The sequence below is a fragment of the Dendrobium catenatum genome, unplaced genomic scaffold (assembly GCF_001605985.2).
Source record: "Dendrobium catenatum unplaced genomic scaffold, ASM160598v2 original_scaffold_96786, whole genome shotgun sequence".
Lineage (NCBI taxonomy): Eukaryota > Viridiplantae > Streptophyta > Magnoliopsida > Asparagales > Orchidaceae > Dendrobium > Dendrobium catenatum.
Window position 1 is genome coordinate 1,195,220 of NW_021415225.1, and position 24,535 is coordinate 1,219,754.

Sequence of the window (24,535 nt, forward strand, 5' to 3'; positions counted from 1 at the left end):
AGCTCATGCAGCTAAGATCATGAGAAATCTATCAAGTAAAATTCAATTTGACTCTTGAGTCAACTTGACTCATTTACATCCTAAAAATACTTATAATTTAAAAAATAATTTTAAATATTAAATAAATTTAAAATTAATGAATTAATCCCTTCAACCCTAATCATATCATAAGGCTATCACAGACCAGACACTAAACCAATGTTTGTCGTCCGCGACCTGCTTTAGGAGTCAAATATGGAATGTGTCGACTTGGTCAAGAAAGGCGATATTGATAATGTGGTTGGTGCGGTCGGCGCTTAGGTGGCGGTTTGTAAACTGCTGCTATAAATTATCATGAAAAATATCAAATTTTAATATTAAATTTAGCATCACTTTTTACTACTGTATATACCAATTTTTAGCTGCTAGAAACTACTGTGAAAATTTTAACTTTTTGGTAGTGCAAACACAAAAACCTGCGCTATTCTTGCAATATCAACAATGTGATGCCAAACATCATTTTTTCAGTTGAAGAAAGAATATATCTAAAATATTTTTTATGCTATAAAATGAAATTAGATTGAAGATGAATTACCGTATTTTCAAATGTTAGTGTATTTTAGGAGAGATTATTACGTGTGGAGAGCGGACACAGGAAACCGTCTGATTTGCTTCTATGAAAAATAACATCACAGTGATGAATAGTAAAAGTATAGTAATGAATAATAACTATAATCATAAAAATAAAATTATATGATTATCTGTACAGTAATAATCTCTTGAATTTTATTTTAGAATAAATATTTTTTATTGGATATGTCCTGAAAGCCAACAATTACAGACCAACAACGCTCGAGCAGTAATTTAAAAACTATTATTTGGAATCACGTGCACGTACATCGCACTCACCGTCACTACTTATTAGCGCGTAACAGAACAATCGCACAAGCTCGTTGCACTCCGCTGTCCCGCACTCAGCGGACCTATTTCATAAACCTAACCCTAGATTTCTCCGCCAATTTCGTTTTTAGTGGACCGCCTCCTCCGGCCGCCACATGCCCCGCCATTACCGCACCTCCGTAAGCCTAATGGCGGCGGTGGTGCTCTTCGCTGTCACCGGCTGCACCAATCCGTTACACACCGTCGATCTACCCGCGTTTCGCGAGGCCCCGGCGTTCCGCAACGGCCGCGGCTGCGCCGCGGCGCCGACCATACACGTCGCTATGACCCTCGACGCAACCTACCTCCGGGGATCCCTCGCCGGCGTTCTATCGATCCTGAAGCATACATCCTGCCCGGAGAATGTCACATTCCACTTCGTCGCCGTTTCTCCATTCCACGACCTCGGACTTACCGTGGCCGCTGCCTTCCCTTCCCTTCCGTTCCGAATATACCGCTTCGATGACGCGCTGGTTCGCGGTAAGATCTCGTCCTCGGTCCGGCGAGCTCTCGACCAGCCGCTCAACTACGCGCGAATCTATCTCGCGGATCTTCTTCCGCGGGCAGTTCGCCGCGTCATCTACTTTGACTCGGACCTCGTGGTCGTAGACGACGTCGCGCGTCTTTGGGGCATTGAGCTTGGTCCGTACGTGCTCGGTGCACCTGAGTACTGCCACGCGAATTTCACGGCGTACTTCACTGACCGATTCTGGTCGGACCCCGACTTCCCCCACGCTCTCGACGGGCGTGCGCGCCGGCCGTGTTATTTCAACACCGGCGTGATGGTGATGGATCTGGAGAAATGGAGGGCAGGGGGATACACGAGGAGGTTAGAGGGGTGGATGGAGGTTCAGAAGAAGGTGGCGAGGATCTACGAGCTGGGATCACTGCCTCCTTTCCTTCTAGTTTTCGCCGGCGAGGTGAAGGGAGTGGAACACCGATGGAATCAGCACGGTCTCGGCGGTGACAATGTAGAGGGGCTATGCCGGGATCTACATCCGGGCCCGGTGAGCTTGCTCCATTGGAGCGGTAAAGGGAAGCCATGGCTTCGCCTCGACGCCGGCCGTCCCTGCCAGCTCGACGGGCTCTGGGAACCGTACGATCTTCTCCTCCGCCGCCGCGACCAAAGCCCCTTCGCCGTCGATGTCTGATACCGCCGGCCCGGCCATTGTCGGTGGAGCAGCGCGCGGGACCCACGGAATGGGTTGGAAATTTGGATGATTAACAGGGGCAGAATCGTCAATTCGAATGAATTTACAGCTGGCACGGAGAGGCCAAGGCGGGATGGAGCTGGAAGCAATAATGAAGGAATCGGACCAATCGGTGGCCGATCGGTGTCGCCAGCTCATAGTGTTTCGTCGTCATTGGCTATTTTATTATTATTTTTTTTTCCATTTTAGCCCATTAATTTAATATAATTCGTTTTGAAGTGGAGGGAGGGTCCGATTTGCAAATGTAAAATTTGTTTAATTGTTCTGGTCAATATGTTGTTTTAGTTCCTCTTAGCTTACAAGTTTCTAAGGGGAATTTATTTAATCGTTATGGAAGTCAAATATTGTATTTGATGATTTAGGAATTTTTTAAGGGGTTATTTGATTTGATGAAAAGAAATATAGTGTAAAAAGTGTATAATATGTTTGAAATATTTAGGATTGTTTAAATTAGTGTAAAATAAATATATTTATTTTTTTTCTTGAGTAAGATGATTGTAATGTAAAAGTCTAACGATGGTGATGGCTATTGAATATTGGTGATGTGTGACCAATGATAGATAGCGGCGGTGATTAGGAGTTTTTAGCAGCTCTTGATAGCGAGAAATTATTTTGTGCGGAGGCAGGACAAAACATCGTCTGAAGACTAATTAAAATGATTCATGTTAGCGGTATCGAGCAATGGTATTGATCGGTACCGAGCAGTATTGAGCTCAAGGGTGACGTGCATTCTGGGTGATCTCCGGATGGTGTTCGACATCCACACAGAATAATTAATCCTTGATAATAAGTGGTGGCGATGGCCAGCAAATGGAATTAGTGGGGGTTTCAATGATAAATAATCAACAATGTATTTAAAATAGGGAAGTGCCCCTGGAAGTAATTTTGTGAAAAATCAATTAGTTATGTTTCATTTGGGACGATTTTTTTATGACTTTATATAGTGATTTTTTAGTACAAAATTTGCGCGCGCGCGCGCGCGCACACACATATATATATATCCTTGAAGACTTGAATACAACTTTCTTTTCTAAAACTCTACAAAACATTTCTCCATCAAACATCTTATTAAATGTATAGCATTCTGCCGTATCTTAAAATTGATTTTGAGAAATATTAGTATCTAGTCTTTAATATTGGCTAAAGCGGAGGTTCTATTCTAAAATTTTGTACTCCCTCACTCTCATTATAATTTGGCTGAGTATTGATATAGCTAAAATCCATCTCATGTCATGTGGATGAAGGATTAAGAAAAAGGAATATGTAGGCACTTGATTGGTTTCAAGCAGTTCTAACATGGATAGCGTGCAACACAAGAGCCATGGGTGACCTCCTCTGGCAGGGACAAGCAAAGTGACCATGATACATGCTAGGAAGTGATTACGGCTTCGTTTGGGATGACTTTCTTATCGCTTCTTAAAACAGTTTCTAGCACAAAAATTTTAAGTTTTGTACTAAAAAACTGCTTTAAGAAGTAATAAAAAACCGTCCCAAATAAAACCTAAATGTAAAGTGATGCCCATCACTTGGTCCACATATTGCAGAATAGTATCATGACTAGAGGTAGGAAGGCAATGTGGAGATTAGAGAATCTTCATAACATTAAGTCCATATGAGAAATGATAATAGTAGCAGTTGTTGCTCACTCTAGACATATGGGTTTTTTCTCATAAGTGACTTTGTTCAGCTTATAGTTGGAGTTTGCCAACAACTTCTAGGCTATCCAACAAGCTCAAGTCAAGAAGTTGAATGTCAACTCAAGCAAAAGTTCATCAAAGAGATGGTAATTTGTTATCCAATCCAAGATGCAACCAATGAAGTTTTTTGTCTCTCAATGAAGTCTTTTATCAAGATCATGCAATAGGCTAACTACTTACCATTCTTGATTCAAACAACCTAGTTTCCCCAACCAACACATGAATTGTTATTATAAAAGTCCCGCAAATTGGAAAAATTATTACATGCGGTGTCCGGACGCGTCCGGAGGCGTTTGGACTCCGGATGCGTAACATCATCCAATGCACAGTGCATTGCATGATGTGGCACGTCCAAATTGGCCTCCGGATGCGTTTGGACTCCGCACAGAATAATCTCTCTTCAAATTGAGATGATCAAGTGGTATACCCTTAAAAGTTGCTCATAAACTAATTCTTAAATTCAGCTCACACACACACACATTTCTTCCTCCCCCTCCCACTCCCTAGAGCTTTTATGGTGGCCAACAAATTACACTTTTCTATCTACCACTACTACATCTCTCCCACCACCACGCTTCCCTGCCATAAATCCATCTAAACACAACAAGAAAGTTGAAGTGGCAAAAATGGTAACGGGAAGAATCTCCTAATTCCTAAAGAATAGTGAGCAAGATGCAAATTTGAGAGAAGATGAAGTCTTCTTCACTAAAAGACTATTCCATCAAAATTTCTTCTGGCCTCCAAAAGCAAAAATGATAATCAAAATCACAACTCTCAAAGGCCTTAGCTTTGAACGGATCAAAATCATAAACTTTGGCATGCTAAGTAAGCCAAATGAGGATTCGCACAGACAAATCTGGAAGGCAAGAACTTTCAGACCATATCAAATCAGCTCATCATCCAAATTAACAAATTTCCAAGTTAAAATCTACAGGGAAAACAACATGATTGCCCCCAAAAACAATAAGCAGATAAATCAATAAACTAAAACATATAGAACATATATTAGTTGATACCAAAAAACATATCGAGAACCAAATAGAGATCCTCTATCCCACCACAAACACATTGCAGCCAAATGAAAAATCAAGATTCAGAATTCAGATTCTTAACTGCTTTGAACTGTGGATGAAGCAATCCAAGTTCATCCATGGCCTCCAGCGGATTAGCAGTTTCATTTCGAACTCTCTTCACCTTCCTGCTCGCCAATGATTTGTGAGTAAAGCCATACATTTGCAAGATCTGATTGTCACCAAAATTGAAGGCTCTGTCCATCTGCTTAAGGCATCGTTCGACAGGGTAGTCTCCAAACTTCCCGCATGGCTTGCAGCCGACAAAGTGTGTGACAAGAGGCCAGCGATGGTCGCCGAGACCTGGGTGGTAGTTTTCCATCATCTCCTCGTACCTATCCACAAGAATTCCCCAGTATCCATGGAGGTAATAAGCACTCTCGAGATAGACCTTATCGGCCCATCGATCTTTCTGGGTGACGAGGAGGTAGACCATGGCGGACTGGTCGTCGGCCTCGAATACAGGCCGGTCTTTTAGAAACTGGGTAAGGACTTTACCGGCTTCTTCGCGGATTTTGCCCTTAGGACCCATGGGAGCCCAAGCGTCGAGGAGATCAAGCGACCATTGGGAGTTCCGGAGAAGGAAGCTTCCAGTGTTGAGACCGATCCAGTTGCGGTCGTTGTAGACCATTTCGTTCCAGCCGTGCATGATGAGGTTATAAGGTACGTAGCGATCCCAGGGGAGCTCGAAGGCCATGTCGGTGAACATTGCGTCGGAATCCATCCACCAGAGAAACTCGATTTCAGGGTGGGAGAGGAGGAGTTTGCGGATGAGGGGAAGCTTGGCCCAGAAACCGGCCATTTCGGCGTCGAGAAGAGCGAAGTTGTAGAAGATCTCGATGCCGTGAACGCGGCAGTAGTCGATCTTATTCTTGATCGATTTCAAGAGGTAATGGTCGCCGACAGGGTTTTCGCACGGCTTGGGCGAGGAACCGGTGACGAGAAGGACGCGGGGTTTTGTCGCCGTGAGAAAGTTGGGGGTTTCAGGATGGGAATGGAGCCAGCGAGCGCGCTGTTTGTCCCAATCAGAGATTTTCGGACCGAGGGAGTAAGGCTTTGAGGGATCCGGAGGCGGGTCCTCTTCCTCTGCGACTCCGGCGGTGGAAGACGACGATGAGGAATGCTGCTCGATGAGGACACGGTGGTGAGATCTAAGGCGGTCGCTGATATCATTGAAATCCTGCTCCGGCGTGCCAAATTTGCCTGCGCCTAGCGTGCTGCGGAGGACGATGATGGTCATGAAGAGGCACAAAAGAGTAAGCTTTCCTCTTCGGAAAGCTCGCTGGATCTTCCGCACACGGCGCTCATCCAAGCACCGTTCCCACATTTCCGCCAAACTTCACCGACGACTCCTCCCTCTTCTCGCCGCCTGTGCTGAAATAAAAATAAATAAATAAATCGGAGGATCGGCTAGGGCAACGAACACGTAAGAGTTAACCCAGGCACGTTCTTCTCTTTAAAAAAAATGTATATTTCTTCTCCTTTGTCCGGAAATCCAGGCAAGATGTAAAAATTGCAATTTGGAAGTGCAGGGGGATAAAAAGAGGAGATTTACGCGGTCAACATGTTGAATGTGCACTGTAGATGCAAAGACAGACCGAGGGACACGATTAGGGCTAGAAAAAAGATTATTTGCAGAGAGAATGAGAGAGAGATAGAATAAAGAGCTGGACTTGGAAGAAGAAATTGGAGACGGAGGAGGGCGATTTTGGAAGAAATGAAAATCTAATTTGAACGGCAGCTGGACGGAGAGGGAGACATGCGCGTAAGTTTTCACTTTTCAGGGGCAGCTAAATTAGTGCAGGTGGCATTGAATTTGACCCAGTTTTGTAGAGAAGGCGCGGCGGAGATGACGGAGATGGCGCAGACGGCATTGCTTGCTGTGGATGTGGATGCAAGTTGTTGGACCATTAATTTAAAGGGTAAAGTGAAGTGTAATTGTTCTATAATCACTAAGTTCTTCATTCTTTCACAATTTTATATATAATTCTATCATTATATTAATCATCTTTCTTTAATCAAAAGAAAGTTGTGATGGGATGTATTTGTATTAATATAAAAAAATAATTATGATGTATATTTGAATTGAAAATTTACGAAGGTAAAGTTAGAATGAAACAAATTCTAATTTTGAAAAGGTTATGACTGAACTAAATGTCTCGAAGAGATAAATTCATCGATGTTGCAACTGATCTGATTTGACTTTGAATGAGCGTAAAAAAAATACTTGAAACATGCTTTGTGTCAAATCAAATGTTTTGGTGAGACAACGTAATAGTTTGAAATCCATCAATTTTTACATCATTAAGATATTTAAATGTTGGTAAATTATTTATGATCAAGGGGATCAATACAAGTTGTTCGATATATGTTTTTTAATTCTCTTTCAAAAAGGCTACGTATAAAGCACTTTTTTATATATGAGAGAGGTTACGGGTCTCATATGATTAAAAGATTATAGTGTTCGCTTTTAATTTTAATATGTGTATGATAAATCTTTATATAAAGCTAATATATTAAATTCACTCTCTCTATCATCATAAATTTTCTATCTCACAATATTTATAATTTTCTAACATAAATTATGATAATGATATATGAGAGATGTTTATAAAATAAAAAGGATTTCTTGCAAGTTTTAGTATTGTGATGGCAAAGAGATAATAAATGTTTGAGCTTCAAATGAACATCCAAAAGAAATAAATATATATGTGATAATATTTTTAACATTAAAATTAAAAAAAAAATGGAAATAAGGTGACTTTGTCCAAGTAAAACATATTTATGTAATTTTAGTAATGAATTATAAAGAGTTATTAATCCCTAAGTTTAGACAACACATCAACACAACATATAAACTCTTAATTTTGAGAAACATCTTATTATTGACGTTGTATTGTACCATTAGCTTTTCTTTCAAGTAGATGTAAAAAATGCCTTCATCAATGATAACCCTGAGAATTAAAATTTCTATGTGCTTAATACTAAATCATGATATTGCATCAGGCAAGGCCTATTGACTTAGATGAGCTCCTTTTGGACTCAATTAAGCTACACATGCAAGGTTCACAAAGTTAAAGCTCAACTAAGGCCAACTTGATGAAAGAATTGCAAACATGAAAGAATAAGAATAAGACGGAACGGCAGAGGAAGACAGAGACGGAAAAAAGTAAAACTGTATTGTATTCTAATAAGAAATGTTTATACAATAGATCCCTATATATAGCAATAGGTACAGAATAAGAAAAAAAAATGTATGACAATGGTACACGTGTACGACTATGGAAGGGCTCTAGCATGCCCCCTCAAATTGATCATTTATTGGATGAATGGTCAATTTGTGGTAAAGATCTTGGAACCGAGCGGCTGGTAGAGTTTTGGTGAGAATGTCTACTAGTTGATCGGATGAGATTATGTGAGAAATAGAAATTGCTCCGTTGTTCATGTGCTCGCGTATAAAATGAAAGCCTATTTCAATGTGTTTTGTGCGAGCATGAAAACTGGGTTGTTTGCAAGTGCTATTGAAGATGTTTTGCGGTAGTGGATCATGGTGGAAGCTAATTTAGGAATTTTAAATTCGATGATGAGTCTTCGGAGTCGGAGTCGGCGGTTGCGGATGATAAAGAGCGGTATTCAGCTTCTGTAATTGATTTAGCGACTGTTACCTGCTTCTTGACCGACCAAGAGATGAGGGTGTTTCCAAGAAAGTGTAGTATCTTGAGATGGATTTTCTGCCTTGAGAGTCGGCGACCCAATCAGCATCTGTGTATGTTCGAAGTTGAAGATCACCTGTAGTAAGCGGAAGGCCGAAGTGGGAAGTTCCTTTGACATAGCGTAGTAAATGTTTTAGAATTTTGATGTCCCGAGTTGCGGGCGAGTGCATATGTTGGCATATGTAATTTGTAGCAAAAGCGATGTCAGGTCGGGTGATTGAGATGTATTGTAATGAGCCCACCAGTTTGCAATAATGTTGAGGGCCTGGGTAAGGTTGTGCGGAGGACATGGTCGTGGTGGATTTTGGGGTGATTGGAGTTAGTGCAGGTTTGCAATCGGCAAGACCTGCATTTTGAAGAATTGATTGTGCGTAGTGATGTTGACTGAGGAATAACCAGGAGTGCGTGCGGGTGATGTTGATGCTAAGGAATAGTGATACTTCGCCCATCTGTTTGATTTTGAAATTGGAGTGAAACTGCTCGAACAGCTTCTGGATGGTGGTTGGATCATTCCCTGTAATCAAAATGTCATCGACGTAAATTAAAATATAGATTTGAATATTATTGCAAAGATATAAAAGAAGAGAAGGATCTGAGCGACTAAACCCGAAAGTAAAGTCAGAATGAAACAAATTCTAATTTTGAAAAGGTTATGGCGGAACTAAATGTCTCAAAGAGATAAATTCATCGATGTTGCAACTGATCTGATTTGACTTTGAATGAGCGTAAATAAAATACTTGAAACATGCTTTGTGTCAAATCAAATGTTTTGGTGAGACAACGTAATAGTTTGAAATCCACCAATTTTTACATCATTAAGATATTTAAATGTTGGTAAATTATTTATGATCAAGGGGATCAATACAAGTTGTTCGATATATGTTTTTTAATTCTCTTTCAAAAAGGCTACGTATAAAGCTCTTTTTTATATATGAGAGAGGTTACGGGTCTCATATGATTAAAAGATTATAGTGTTCGCTTTTAATTTTAATATGTGTATGATAAATCTTTATATAAAGCTAATATATTAAATTCACTCTCTCTATCATCATAAATTTTCTATCTCACAATATTTATAATTTTCTAACATAAATTATGATAATGATATATGAGAGATGTTTATAAAATAAAAAGGATTTCTTGCAAGTTTTAGTATTGTGATGGCAAAGAAATAAATATATATGTGATAATATTTTTAACATTAAAATTAAAAAAAATATATAGAAATAAGGTGACTTTGTCCAAGTTAAACATATTTATGTAATTTTAGTAATGAATTATAAAGAGTTATTAATCCCTAAGTTTAGACAACACATTAACACAACATATAAGCTCTTAATTTTGAGAAACATCTTATTATTGACGTTGTATTGTACAATTAGCTTTTCTTTCAAATAAATGTAAAAAATGCCTTCATTAATGGTAACCCTGAGAATAAAAATTTCTATGTGCTTAATACTCGATCATGATATTGCATCGGACAGTTCCTATTGACTTAGATGAGCTCCTTTTGGACTCAATTAAGCTACACAGGCATGGTTCACAAAGTTAAAGCTCAACTAAGGCCAACTTGTTAACATTGAAAGCTTCAAATAGGGATGTCAAAAATTGACACGACCCAAAATCCGACACAGAAAAATTCATGTTTGGGTCAACCTATTTGTGAAACAGGTCGGGTTCGGATTTCTTACCCATTTGAAAAATTGCTCGGGTTTGAGTGGACCTAAAAACCCGCTTGTCAAACCGAATCAACCCGTTTGTAATCCCACTTGACTTGATCGGGAAGCTCGGTTGTGTCGCTCAACCACTCATGGTCATGTCAATCGCATCACTTAAGCATCAGGGTCGCGTCACATCTCTCAGGCCTCAGGGTCCTACTGCCATCCTTCCTGAGCTGCAGGTTACCGCTGTCCCTAACCCACGTGAGATGCCACAGCCGGCCTACTATACGCCATATTTCTACAGCTATCATGAACTCGCTTGAGATGTCGCCGTCCCACCTAAGAGCCGTCGAGCCAAATAACAGGTCGGGTCGGGTCAAACTGATAATCCACACGGGTCGGTCCGGGTTGATTATCTTGACCCGTTTGCAAAACCAGTTCAGGTTAGTGTCGACCTGTTTATGGCCGGCTCAAGTCATGTTCGACCCGAACCTGACCTGTTGACCCAATTGACACCCCTAACTTCAAAAAGTTCAACTAAGAATGAGTAATCTATTATATATTTAAGAAAGCTATAACTTTTACTATGTTATCTCCACTTTTCGTGAGCCTCACACTTAACTAAGGCAGATTTGATTCTTGATAATAGTAAGTTATATATGAAGGTCCTAAAGGTTTAAGCTGAACTCATGATCGTCATTCACTTAATTTACATATACAAATGTTTGTTGATGATTGTGAATAGATTTGTAAAATTAAAGCTCTGGGTATCTTACAAGTAACAAACATTGTTGACTTTGATGAAATCACCTTCTATGTGGCTTATTTATATAATTATGCTATCTTATTCTTGATGTTGTGTTTATCATTAGTTTTTCTTTCATATTTATGCTAAAAATGCTTTCATCAATGGTAATTATAAGAATAAAGTTGCTGCCTGGTTGAAATCAAGCAGCAAACGGGGGTCAGGTGAAAGTTCGACGACGATCGGCTGGGCGGAAGTTTAGTGTCAGTTGGTGGTCTGGCAGAAGTCTGGGAGTCAATTGGTGGTCTGACAAAAATCCAGGCATTAGTTGGTGGTACAGCATAAGTCCGACATTCGTCGGTGGTCCGATGGAAGTTCGTGCATCCAACGGAAGTCTGACGTCAATCGATGGTCCGACGGAAGTTCGACGTCAATCGGTGGTCCGACAAAAGTCCAGCATTAGTCGATAGTCTGGCAAAAGTCCATGTGGTGGCCGAGGAGGAGCTTGGTGAAAAGAGAGATCTCCATGAGAAATGAGGATTCTATTTATAGATTTCTGAGAGTGGCATGGTGAGTAAATATAAGAAAGATCAATGATAAGTTGGGAGTGGTTTGAATGCACGGCTGATGTTGATTCCATTGATAGTGGATCATTTACTAGACATTTGAATGTCTTAATGATATCTGAATTTGGAGATCTTGGGTTTTTTTTTTATTTGTCTCGTCGAATTAGCCGCTCAATTCGACTATAAGTATGTCACATTTGAAAATTTTTTGGACATCCAATTTATGATTTGAACCTTCCAAGTTTCAAAGGTGTTTCAGATCTTTGATTTGGATCCATTTGGGCTCGGATTGAGTCGAATTTGGTGTTGTTGGGTTTGTAATTCTGAGACGTTCAATTCTACTATAAGTTTCAGAGCTCGAATGGTCCTTAATTTGATTTCAAAATTTTCTAACTTGATTTTGCCTCGAGATTCATGCCCGATCAAGATAATATTTTGATGATATATCACGAATACGTTATCAACTCTGAGAACCTGCAATCTATTGTATTAGTGGTACATCTCTATTGTCCCCTACTCTATATCGATAACTTGTAAGAGGACTCATATAGTTCATAGTGTTAAAAAGGTTATGAAAATCGGATCGGAGGAGAAGGAATCGAAAGAAGAAGAAGTTTATGGTTCGATGATTCGACCAGAGTTGAACTAAGATTGAACCGGTGACGTGATAAATCGGATTGGCTGGTTAGGCGTTCGGTCCGGTCATATAACCAAAACCATTTTGCACTAAAATCTAAAAAAAAAAAAAACCGGCTGAGGTGCGGAAAACCGGCGGACCGGCCGCCTCGAAAAGGGCCGCGCGGTTCACAATTCGGCAATTCTGAGCCGCTAATCACACATCCAACGGATGAAATCGCCAGATTAATTTAACTTCAATCCCTGAAACGAGATCTCTCCCAGGTCGTGAGGATCTCCCGATTTCGCGGATTTCGAACTGTGGAGTGTCGCAGGCTCGCAGCTCGCGCTTCGTCGCAGGCTCGCAGCTCGCGCTTCGTCGCAGGCTCGCAGCTCGCTCTTTCATCGCAGGGCTTGGCCAGTGGATTGCAGCAGTTGTGCACTTCAAATCGGAAGTTCCTTCCTCGGCACTCAAAACCAGGTAATCTTTCTCAAGACTCAAGTATCAACTGTCTTTTATTATTTTGTATTTTGTGTTCGCTTAAACAGCGGTTGAGAGAGAGGGATAGCTCCAGTATATTGTATATAATGGCCGCAATGTTATATAGGATAGTCAACACTTGCCTAGCTTGTCTTTTTCCTTGTTTATTCTGAGCTTCCTGAGCTCATGTTACTTTGAAAAGTTAAAAAACCACAATCTTAAACCAAATAAATAACATAATCAAACAAAATAATTGCTTCACTTAAACTATTAGATAAATAGTCCGGAGTTTTGGAATATTCGCGGCGGTAGAGAAATATAAAGTTTAACGTCTTAATTTTGTACGAAGATCCAACATACAATCAGATAAAATAGTGGGTGTAACATTCATAAGAGACACCAGAGTTTTTACGTGGAAATTCCCGAAAAGGCGAAAAAATCACGGGGCCTGGCTCAATTTGAATGAATACACTAGTATTTGCAGTCGATTACAAATAAGGCCATTCATGACCTTGGCTTGATGTAGCAAATATACATCATATAGACTGCATTACATGGTGGAAATTGGAAGAATCAGAATTGATACGTTCGTTTGGTCGGCAGGACCATAGTCGGCTAGCGACGGAGGTCGGAAAGACTGTATTCAGGTGACGGTGGCCGGAAGGACCATAGTGGACGGGCGATGAAGGTTGAAAAGACCTTTGTCATGCGATGGAGGCCGGAAGAACCATAATCGACATTCGATAGGTCAGAAAGACTGTTATCAGGCGATATAGGTCAAAAGGACCGTAGTCTGCATGTGATGGTGGTTAGAAAGATCGTAGTCGGCGGCAACGAAAGTTGGAAAGATATTAATCGGTGAAGATGGTCGGAAGGACCGTAGTTGGTGTCAGAAAGATCATAGTCGGTGTTAGAAAGATCGTCGTCTGGCAATAGAGATTGGAATGAAGATTGTCGTATGACAACGGAGGTCGGAATGATCATAGTAGGCAGGCAACAGAGGTCGTAAAGATCGTTGTTTGATGATGGTGGTCGGAAGGACCGTAATCGGCGGGCAATGAAGATCAGAAAGACTGTAGTTAGGTGACGGTGGTTGGAAGGATCGTAGTCAGCGGACGATGGAGGTCGGAAAAATTGTTGTTAGACGATGGAGGTTAGAAGAACCATAATCGGCATTCGATAGGTTAGAAAAACCATTATCAGGCGACAGAGGTCGGAAGGACCTAGTCAGCGCGCGACGGTGGTCAGAAAGATCGTTGTTCGACGACGGAGGTCGGAAATACCTTTGTCGGGTGGAAGTCCAACAAGAATTGGTAGACAGGTGGAAGTCCGACAAAAGTCTATGGCTGGGTGAAAGTCCAACGATGGTCAAGGAGTCTGGCGGCAAGAAAACTCTAGTTTCTCTTCTTTCTTCTCTTCCTTGCTTGGGCCCCCTTCCATTAAGAATGAGTGCTCTATTTATAGTTTTATGAGAGTGACACGACCAATAAATAAGAGGGAGATCAAGGGTATGTTGGGAGTGGTTTGAATAGACGGTCGATATTGATCCCTTTGATTATGGCCTGTTTATTGGGATTTGAATGTCTTAATGATATCAGAATTTGACGATCTTGGGCTCGTTGGATTCATCTCGTTGAGCCGCTCGATTCAACCATAAGCATGCCACTTTTGGAAATCTTTTGGTCATCCAATTTATGGTTTGAACTTTTCAAATGTACTTTGAGTCTTTGATTTGGACTCATTTGGCTCGGATTGAGTCAAATTTGGTGTCGTTGGGTTCGTCTTTTCTAGACGTTCAGTTCGACTATAAGTTTGTTTAAATTGGAGTTTGGATGGTCCCATATTTAATTTCTGAAGTTTATAAATTGATTTCGCCTTGAGATTTGTGCCCAATGAAGATAATTTTTTGATGATATATCATAACCATTAACCATTACAAATATTATTTTGATTAACTGGTTTTTATTTGCTATAATTATTTTAATTGAATTGCTAATTTATAGCATTACATTCCTTATTGATGCTCAATTATAAGTTAAGAAATATATTATATAATCTTTATTTTCATGTTAAATCCTTATCTTCTTCATGTCAAAATAAGTTGAAATCTTTATCATCTAATTCTTCATGTCAAAATAAGTTGAGATAACTTGAATCCCTTAAGTTAGATTAAACCTTGCTTTTTTGGGTTGCTTTTTGGGGTGTTCAAATTTAGCATTGTGTTGAGAACTAGCTCAATAAAAAGATCTCAACTTTATGTGATGATTTGTTTGGAGAAGAATTGATAGTTATGAATCTTATGATAGCTAATATTATTATGATATTCTTCAACAATGCTAGACCAATAGTACAAAGACTTGCTGTTGGTTGGCTTCAACAATAATAAAAAGACATTGAATGTCAATACTCTGTTTCATATATAGATTTGTTTCTTTTGCTTTAGAGTAGATCCAATGACAACGCCATCTCATAACGTGCGCGAAAAGATAGACATTGTTTGGAATCACTATAGTGAGTATAAAGGTCCAGATGAGAAAAAATAATTTAAATGTCTACATTGTGGTATTACTTATAAAGGAGGAGATATTAATACGATGAAACAACATCTAGCAAGAATAAGAGGTAACATTGTTTTTTGCAAAAAAGTCCTACATGACATTTGTCATTAGATGCAAGAAAATTTGAAAGAAGTATAAAAAAAAAAGAATAAACACAAGAAGAGTTAGAATAAAATACACCTGTGTTTGTTGATTACACTATGGATATAAAATGAGTCCTTTAGGACTAAATTGGGATCAATTTTATATACTCAAAGAACTAGGAGTCAATTTTATATCACAATAACAATATGAGGGGTCATTTTTGTAATAGTAACGTGCTATTTTAAGACTAAATTGGTTAGTATGAATAGTCTGGGGACTGTTTTGATATTTTTTTTATTTTAAATTTTCAAGATTAGATTTTTTATGTTTTATTATTTTTGCACATTCATTTACCTTGGAACCCATTTTCCCTCCCAAAATTTCCCGCCACTTTTTGGAGTAATGATAGCCTATGAGTCATTTTAAACTTTATATATGGTGTTGATATGTAATGAAATTTTTTCAGTTTTAAATGATATAAACTTTTAGAAAAATTTGTTCTCTTGTTTGTTAGGGCTTGGTGGTTGGCCATTTACCTTCCTTAATGGGAAAGGTTAGTTATGCCATGATGCATGCTATTTCTCTTCAGTCTTCACAACCTCTTTTGACACCTTAGCCATCTCTTAAGACCAATCAACATCACCCAAAGCAATCAAAATAATTTTAAAGTCCACCTTTAGGCTTTTGGCCAAGATTATTCTACCATTCCTTAGTATTCTTTAGTTTACTCACACAAGCCCTTGAAGCTCTTTAAACTCTACCCTTTAGGCTTTTGGCCAAGATTATTCTACCATCCCTTAGTATTCTTTAGTTTACTCATACAAGCCCTTGAAGCTCTTTAAACTCTACTAAAAATTTTATATCATAACTAAATTTTCAAAGCTAGTCTTTCCTAATAATTTACCTGCTTTTATCACCCTTGAACATATTCCTAAAAGAGTTAAACTCAACCCAAACTAGAAATATTTGATCTCGTCTTAAATTTTTCACCTTCATAGTACCTGAAGAGTGAAGACTGCCCTCTACTTCGACCATCAACTCTAGATCAAAACTCCACATCATAAACCAACTATCCATAGGCATCTCCAACCATAACTCCACTTATAAAACCATCCACGACCCTTAAATTTGATACTAGAGCAAAATCTAGAAGGAGAATTTTCAAGGAATATTTAGATACAACTTTTTTAGTAACAGGGACCTTTGCTTGTGTTGTATTTGCCTCTAATTTGTAATTCATTTTTTAATCTTTTTAGGCGATTTAATTCCTTATCTATAATAGTATAAATTTATATCAAAAGCTAGTCAATTAGCTGTATTGCTTGCAAGTCTATGATACATGCAAAATCTTCCAATTAGTTTACTAAATCATAAAACCTAGCCTATCTTTCTTTGGGTGAACTTAACAGTAGCGTTTAATAAAGTGAACACTATAGCGGGGGAGAGTTCCACTCATAAAATAATCCTAACCCAAATGTAAAATAAAATTCAATTACTTATTTTATTTTTCTTCGGCAATGCTTTTGATTAAATTTAGAAACTTGTTGTGAATAGTTTGTGTTAACTTGCTTTCTTAAAAAATAATTATAATAAACAGTTTGATTGTTTTATGCATTTTTATTTGTATTTAAACTTGTATATATAAGAATATAAGTTTGTTAGATTTGATGTTTTTGATATTATATAGAATTTTATTAAAACAAAATTTAATTTATAAAAAGAGAGCTTAAAATATAAGTTCCAGTATTCCCCTTCTGATTTAGAAGTTTTCTTAGCCTTAGATTCACTTTATTAAAGACTAAGAAAACTCAGATGAGGAGGGGGATATTAAATTTATACAATTATATCTATAATTCTCTCATCTTAGGACCTTTTCCTTGTATAATGAAAGTAAATTTCAGGCTAAGGGAACTTCTAGATGAGAATGAGGATACTGAAGCTTATATTTTAAGGTCTCTTTGGATGATTTAGATTTTGTTTTGACAAAGTTCTATCTAATATAAAAAATATCAAATCTAACAAACTTCTATTCTTATATATGCAATTTTGAATTCAAATAAAAATGCATAAAACTATCAAGCTATTTATTGTATTTATTTTTTAAAAAAGCAAGTTAACACATCATTCACAACAAATATCTAAATTTAACTATAATCATTACTGAAGAAAAATAAAATAAGTAACTAAATTTTATTTTGCATTAGGGTTGCGGTTGTTTTATAAGTGGAACTCTCCCACTCCCTCACTATGATGTTCACTTCATTAAAAGCTAATGTTAAGTGCACGCAAAAGGAGATATGCTTGGCTTTATGGTTTAGCAAACTAATTTGACGATTTTGCATTTATCATGGACTTGCAAGGAATATAGCTAATTGACTAGCTTTTGATATGAATTTATACCATCAAATGTAAGGAATTAATATATTCTTTGATAATCCTCTTTCTAGGTTTTGCTCTAGTATCAAAGTTAATGGTTGTGGGTGGTGGCTTTATAAGTGAAGTTATGGTTGGAGATGCCTATAGATGGTTGGTTTATGATGTTGAGTTTCAATTTAGAGTTTATAGTGGAAGAAGGGGATGTCTTCAGGTAATATGATGGTGGAAAATTTAAGACTATAGCTCAAATGGATTTAGTTTGGGTTGATTTGGATTAACTCTTTCATGAATGTGTTTAAGGATGATAAATGCAGTTAAATTATTAGGAAAGGCTAGCTTAGGAAATTTAGTTATGATCTAAAATTTTTGGAGTTTCAAGAGCTTCAAGGGCTTGAGTGAGTAAAATGAAGAACACTTGGTGATGGTAAGCCCTAACAAACAAGAGAACAAAATTTTCTAAAATTTTATATAATTTAAAATTGAAAAAATTTCATTACATATCAACACTATATGTAAATTTTAAAATAACTCATAGGCCACCATTACTCCAAAAAGTGGTGGGAAATTTTTGGAGGGAAAATGGCTCCCTAGGTGATGGGGACATCAGATTTCGACATGTGTACCATCGCCGACGGCGCAGATCGACGGCTACGATGCAGAGCCTCTACTTTTGATCTTGTAGCTTATGTCATACTTTTTTTTTAAATAACTCATAGGCCACCATTACTCCAAAAAGTGGTGGGAAATTTTTGGAGGGAAAATGGCTCCCAAGGTAAATGAATGTGCAAAAATGATAAAACACAAAATATAATGTTGAAAATTTAAAATAGAAAAAAAAATCAAAATAGCCCCCAAACTATTCATAGATGATCAATTTAGTCTTAGAGTACCACTAGGTTTTCATACCACTGCGCTTATCATGGTGGGTGGGCATGGAGTAAGGAAATTGAGTGTATTGTTTTATTTAGTGTTGATGTCAGTGATGATAATGTTTATACAATCCTAAGACATCTATCATTTTTATGTTACTATGGTTTATTGTTTGTATAGATGCTTCTTCTGATAGACTATGGTATCACATGATTTTTGAAAGCTTAAGATGACCAATGCCTATGAAAATTGTGCAGCAGAAGCCATGACAAATGAAGCAGGTCCTAACTTGATTGGGTACTTCAAGCATCTAACATTGGAGCTGCTCATGGACAGTGAGATGCTTCAGTTACCCTTTCCTGAATTCAAGAAAGAGAGGTTGAAGGCAATTCTTAATGAAAGTGTGAACTTTCTAACTCGAGAAACTGACAGGGTACAATTTGATTTGCAAAATACTTTTTATTATTGTTTTTTGGTATTTTATTGCGATTTTAGTCTAGTACAATGTGATAGTTGAGGGGCGGTGTGGGCTATCTCTCGTGTTCTTTCAATTTATACCTCTGCTCTTATTCTAATTTATTCCTATTTGATTGCGTTCCACATATTTACATATTAATAATATGTTAAGCTGATCATTGCAAGAAGAAACAAGTATGTGGTGATTAGCCTATTGTAGTTCTGTGATGACTTAGGTGTTAGACTGTCTATATTGTTGATTAGTTTTGTAAGACTTATATCTAATTCTATTGTTTTCGATTGATGCTCTTTTATCATTATTGATTCACTTGATTATGCAACTGAAGGGGTGGAAGTGAATCAATACTTTATTAACAACTCTATACTCATTCATTTAAGTACCGTATATATTTAGTAATTTAAATATTCAAACAAGCTTAAAAATTTACCCATTTGTTTGTTTTGTGTTTGTGAACATTTTTTTTTTGGTTTTTAACCATCAATTTTCTAAGAGATTATAAAATGTCCATTTAATCAGTAAGTACTCAATAAACAACTCTATACTCATTCATTTAAGCCCATTTATTTTTAGTTATTTAAATATTTGATCAAGCTTGGAAATCTACGCATTTATTTGTTTATGTTCGTGAACATTTTTTTATTTAAAAATTTCTTAAGAGATTATAAAATACTAATTTAATACGATCGCATTCACTTATTTATTGATACTTTTCATGTGAAACATATATAGAAATAGGAATTGCTTAAGAATTAATAACAAGTTGCTAAGCTTTGATAATTTTAAACTTGATGTTTCACCAAGATAAGAGTTTAGGATTTCTTAGTTACAGTTGTGCTTTGGCATACAGTTATAAAAAATTAACAGGACAATTTTAAAATAAGAACAAAAAAATCGTAGTAACACTAGAGGCAAAATAACAAAATCCATCGTTTAATAAATAGAAAGTTCACCTTGAGTTCCCCTCACTTTCACTCTTGATAGTCGGGTCAACGGGAGAATAATTTTAGCAAACCTAGAGATACTATCAAAAAGAAAGAGAACTCTTACAACATTATCCAATGAAAAGTTAGCCGGAGGGGAAAAAGTTGGAGGATATCCGATAATTCGCCACTATCTGGAGGTTTGGTGTTCTTCGATAGCAGACGTCAAGGTGAATAGGATCCGGTCTACGTAGTCGTCGACGGTGTCGTCGATCTCCAAGTTGAAGTTGAAGAAGGGATACCAGAGAATATACACTCGTCCTTGAGGATCATACACGGACCCATGGTCTCTTTCAGGATCGGCCATTCATGGAGAGGAGGCCGGTTTGCGAAGCTTAACCCTTCGAGGCGTATGAGGTGGTGGAGAAGAGAAGAAAGGAGGGAAAGGGAGAGTGGGGAATTTTGACCAAGGCTAAAGGATGACGTCTCTTGAATTTTCGGCTTTTAGTTTAGGTGGAGGGGAGGTAATCAATTAAAATATGAATTTAATTTCAAATTTTTGTAAGTGGAAATGGAGGGAATATTTGAAATTTGAATTCCCATTAATTGGGGGAGAGGGAGGGGGTTGACCACCTAGATGGGGCCTTGATTGGGGCAATATGGGAAAGAAATTTAGTTAAGAATGGAGAGAGGGGGCCGGCCATGAGAGAGAGGCGAGGGATTTAAGAAGTGTCCACATTCAATGAATGGTCTAAATACAATGAATGTAGGATTTGGCATTAAATCCTAATTAATATCGGATTGAAATCAATTAGGAAAGCTTCCTAAATATTTGTAGGCTAATTAGGAAAGATTACAAATTTCAAATTCATTTGAATTTGAATTATGAAACTTTCCAAATTAGATGATGATTAAATTAGGAAAGTAAATAAAGGGGTAATTGAAGGGGAATCAAGGGGATGGGGATGGGTAGGCTGCCGACTTGAGGAGGAACCGGGCTAGGTTCGGTTGAGGAAGGGGGTGGCGGTGAGGCTAGGGAGCCGTACGGTTGGGGGGTATGGGAGGAGGGGCCGACGGCTTGAGGTGGAGAGGGGTGAGGTAGCCAGTGGTAGGGGTTGAAGGCAAGGTGGCCGGCGGTTGTAGGGAAGAGGAAGGAGGAATGAGGAATAAAATGGATACGAACCACGAGCCCGACCTCTACTGGCAACTGACGGGTATTACTTGACCCTCTCATAGGGTTCTCTTCTCTAAAGAGCTCTCAAAGAGATGAAGAACAAAAGCTCAAATTTTTATTAATCCATCATTAACCCTAATACAATGACTAAGGCCTTAATATATAGGCCTCCAAAATAAAGAAGCTCAAAGACTAAAATGCCCTCAGGGCTACAACATAAAAAAATTCCTCATAGGGGTACAATGGTAAAAAAAAATGAAATATAAATAAAAGAAATACATAAATGCATCATAAACAGAGACTCTGAATCATAGTTGTCGATCTACGATTCCTCTGATGGTAGACGCGTCGAAATTTTTTGCTGATGTCCTCATCAACTTTGCACGTTCTTCTAATAATTTTCTTTGATTTCATCCTCTTAAAAAAGAAGTATAAGTATGATGACCATTTATATTGAGATATGGCTAGGTTTTTTGTTAAATTTGCTGTTAGATTGTTTTTTATGAATACTTGAATTTGAAAAAAGAAACAACAAATAAGATATTGGAATATTTTGACTTTGATGAACAATTGTATAAAAAATCATGTTTGATGATGAGGTTATGTTTTTTTTATAAGCATATCCCATATATATAGTTAGGATAGATTAAAGCTTTATTACAACTTGAACTTGATCAGGAAAAAGTAAAAACAAGATTAAGCAATATTTTTTAAGTTGGGCTATGTTTAAGCATGAATAAGCTTGGACAGGATAATACTAGGCTCCGCTATGGTCCTTTTTTGCCCTATGTAATAGCAAATATATCATTTTAATGGCAATGGACTCGAATCATATTATTTACAATTAACAACAAAAAACACTAAGAAGGACATTAAGTGGCAAATGAACCAACTAGTAGAGAAAACTCCAAGAGTCCTCACAAATACGTCTAACTCGAAGCTTGATATATTTTGGAGAGTGACATTATTCTTTTTTATTTTTGCTTTCTAGCTTGGCATAAATAATTTAAAACTTATTCTCCTTAAGCTCCTCTGTGCTAAAAATGCTGACATAAGAAGTAATAGAAAGATAACCAGGATCACCCATGTCCTCAATAATGGGAATATTAACTGGAGCAAGAACCCTATAAGGGTCTAGATCATTAATTACGTGAGTAGATGCATAATTAATCATAATCGTTGAGCTTGCAACCCGAAAAGGCATTGATTCCAAGGTAGAATTCAAAGCTGATTAATCAAGGTAGAATTCAAAGCTGATTCAAGGTTTGTGCACAAGCCCAATCATAGTATGGAATTGCCGACATTGCAGTAGAAAAAATGTTTTTATCTGATGGAAGATCCCTATTGCCATGATGTTGAGAATTTAGTAACTTTGGGTGTGTCTTGAGCATTTGAGAAATTGTTGTCAAATGTTTTGTAACAAGAACATTAAGTAGGATGCCTTCAAACAGAACCTTTTGTTAGTAGCCATTAAAAGTGGGGCCAATTCATATTAATCTCTAGATCAAGATAGTATAAAATGGAGTAATTGAAGATTTGAAGTAGTGAATCTATAGATGTGAAAAAAATAACCCAAATAGGAGTAATAGGATTTCCACAACACAATTAAAATATAGTGTCTCCTTAAGCATACGCATTAAAAACACATCCACATAGTATGTTCTTTGAAGAGTCTTGAGTAGTTAAATTCTTGTGGTAACTTAATAAGAACATGACAAGAATTAATAAGTTTAGCAGTATAATCTCTCACCAAACGCAGATCGATCATGAATCCACGAACAACCTCCATATTCCCCAGGAGAAATTGCCTTTATGTTTATCAGTGCTAAAATTTAGTTCCTTCTCCAAAATTATTTAAATATTATCATGTTTTCCTTTATCATTAAGTGTTAAGTCTTTTCTTTGCAAATCTTTTTCAGCAATTTCTCTCAATTTTCCTTTAAGTCTACTTTTTTTTCTTTTCAATTCTTTGTACCAACTTTATCTACTATTCTAATGGAAGCATATCTACCATTTATTGTATGTGTTTTAAACTGCCTAAATTCATTTTCAATTATTTTATCTTCAATAGATGATGCATCTATAAATCATACTTCAATGATAAACATTCATTAATTTATCTTTTATAGTTCTACTATATATATATATATATTAGTATTATCAAATCCACCATATCAACTTAATTATCAACAAATTTCTTATTTCCCAACACTCAGATCTAAGGAGATGACAGATGAGTACCACTTGCTGTGAAGACTTTTCCTTAGTTATGTAGCTCCCTCTTAGGGTTCTTTTTCAGTAGGTTCTTTGTTGTGGCTACCAAATCTCTTCTTGATGTCCTCTATTTGAAGAACGTTTCAAGGTAAGGGACCCTCACCCAGTTGTTTCAAATGCTTGTAGAAGGTTCACTTATCTAATGACTTCAGGAATTCTATTACTTGTTATGGTTGTAAAAATGTTTGTTGCACACCTAATTCATGTTTTTACTCTTCAATAAAAGGAAGTTGTTCCTCTTCATATGCCTTTCTTGCAAGACGTTGAAGATGGTAAATTGTTTTTGCCATTATGATTTTCTCGGTCTCTGATGTTAAAATAAGGAAAAATGAACTTTCAGAAGCTTTCAATTGACATTGAAATACAAGTTGGTTTTATTTTATTACCTTTTTTAAGCTAGATTTTTTCTTTATTAAATTTGGTTCTGAAGAATATTTGGATCCTTTGTGAATAAAGGTTGCATCAAACTCAGCGGTTGAACTGTCATGATGAAAACAGTGGAATGAGAACATTGGTGGTTCTATTTCTTCTTCTCGGAGTATATAAAATTTAAAATTTCTTGTCCAAAAACTCCTCTGTTCTAGAAATACTAATAACAAAGATAACTGAAAGAGTTTGAGCACCCATGTCCCCAACATCAAGAAGATCAACATAAGTAAGAACTTTGGAGGGATAGGATCACTAATCATATAAGTAGGTGCAGAGACCGGGCTAGCAACTCGAAATGTACTAATTTCCAACGAAAAGCCAATGTGGATTCCAAGTTTTGTATACAAATTATATTAGAAGTAGATGAAAGCGCTACCGTTGCATTGGGAGGTAGGATTTCATTAGATTAAAGACCCTCAGTGCAACAATTGCTAGGTTTTCATAGCTTTGGGTGTGCCTTGAAATATTTTAATAAATTGTATTTAAATATTTTGTAAGAACAACAATACGGAGGAATGCCCTCAAACTCAATATTCAGTCAATGGTCATTAAATGCGGAATCAATCCAAACTTCTTTTCCAAGAGGGGAAGACATTCAATTTGATCAAAACCTTAGCCATTAATGTCTTTAAAATCCTAGAAGTAGCATAATCCACCTAAAGAAAATTGCCAAAGGTTAAACCATGGGAGTACAA

At 37.4% G+C, this 24,535-nt stretch overlaps 3 protein-coding genes across 4 annotated transcripts in view; 2 read left to right on the forward strand and 1 right to left on the reverse strand.

Moving 5' to 3' along the window:
• The first annotated feature begins 901 nt into the window (after nucleotides 1–901).
• LOC110109035 (probable galacturonosyltransferase-like 3) lies at nucleotides 902–2,517 on the forward strand. Its single transcript, XM_020839931.2, has one exon. The coding sequence runs from the start codon at nucleotides 1,035–1,037 to the stop codon at nucleotides 2,067–2,069; it is 1,035 nt and encodes a 344-aa protein (XP_020695590.1). The 5' UTR covers nucleotides 902–1,034; the 3' UTR covers nucleotides 2,070–2,517.
• A 2,289-nt stretch (nucleotides 2,518–4,806) lies between these two features.
• Nucleotides 4,807–6,810, reverse strand: LOC110109021 (xyloglucan 6-xylosyltransferase 2). 2 transcript variants are annotated; one of them, XM_020839916.2, is made up of 2 exons: nucleotides 6,461–6,810; nucleotides 4,807–6,265 (listed from the first exon to the last, which is right to left on the reverse strand). In XM_020839916.2, the coding sequence occupies exon 2, from the start codon at nucleotides 6,221–6,223 to the stop codon at nucleotides 4,913–4,915; it is 1,311 nt and encodes a 436-aa protein (XP_020695575.1). In that variant the 5' UTR covers nucleotides 6,224–6,265; nucleotides 6,461–6,810; the 3' UTR covers nucleotides 4,807–4,912. The 2 variants fall into 2 exon arrangements, with proteins under 2 accessions (XP_020695575.1, XP_028547799.1); XM_028691966.1 differs by having other exon boundaries at nucleotides 4,807–6,270.
• A 3,609-nt stretch (nucleotides 6,811–10,419) lies between these two features.
• LOC110109038 overlaps nucleotides 10,420–24,535 on the forward strand; it is a 55,071-nt gene continuing 40,955 nt past the window's right edge. The window contains exons 1-3 of the mRNA XM_020839933.2: nucleotides 10,420–10,509; nucleotides 12,482–12,677; nucleotides 18,823–18,998. Coding sequence (XP_020695592.2) covers nucleotides 10,420–10,509; nucleotides 12,482–12,677; nucleotides 18,823–18,998 — 462 coding nt within the window. The remainder of the gene's footprint in view (nucleotides 10,510–12,481; nucleotides 12,678–18,822; nucleotides 18,999–24,535) is intronic.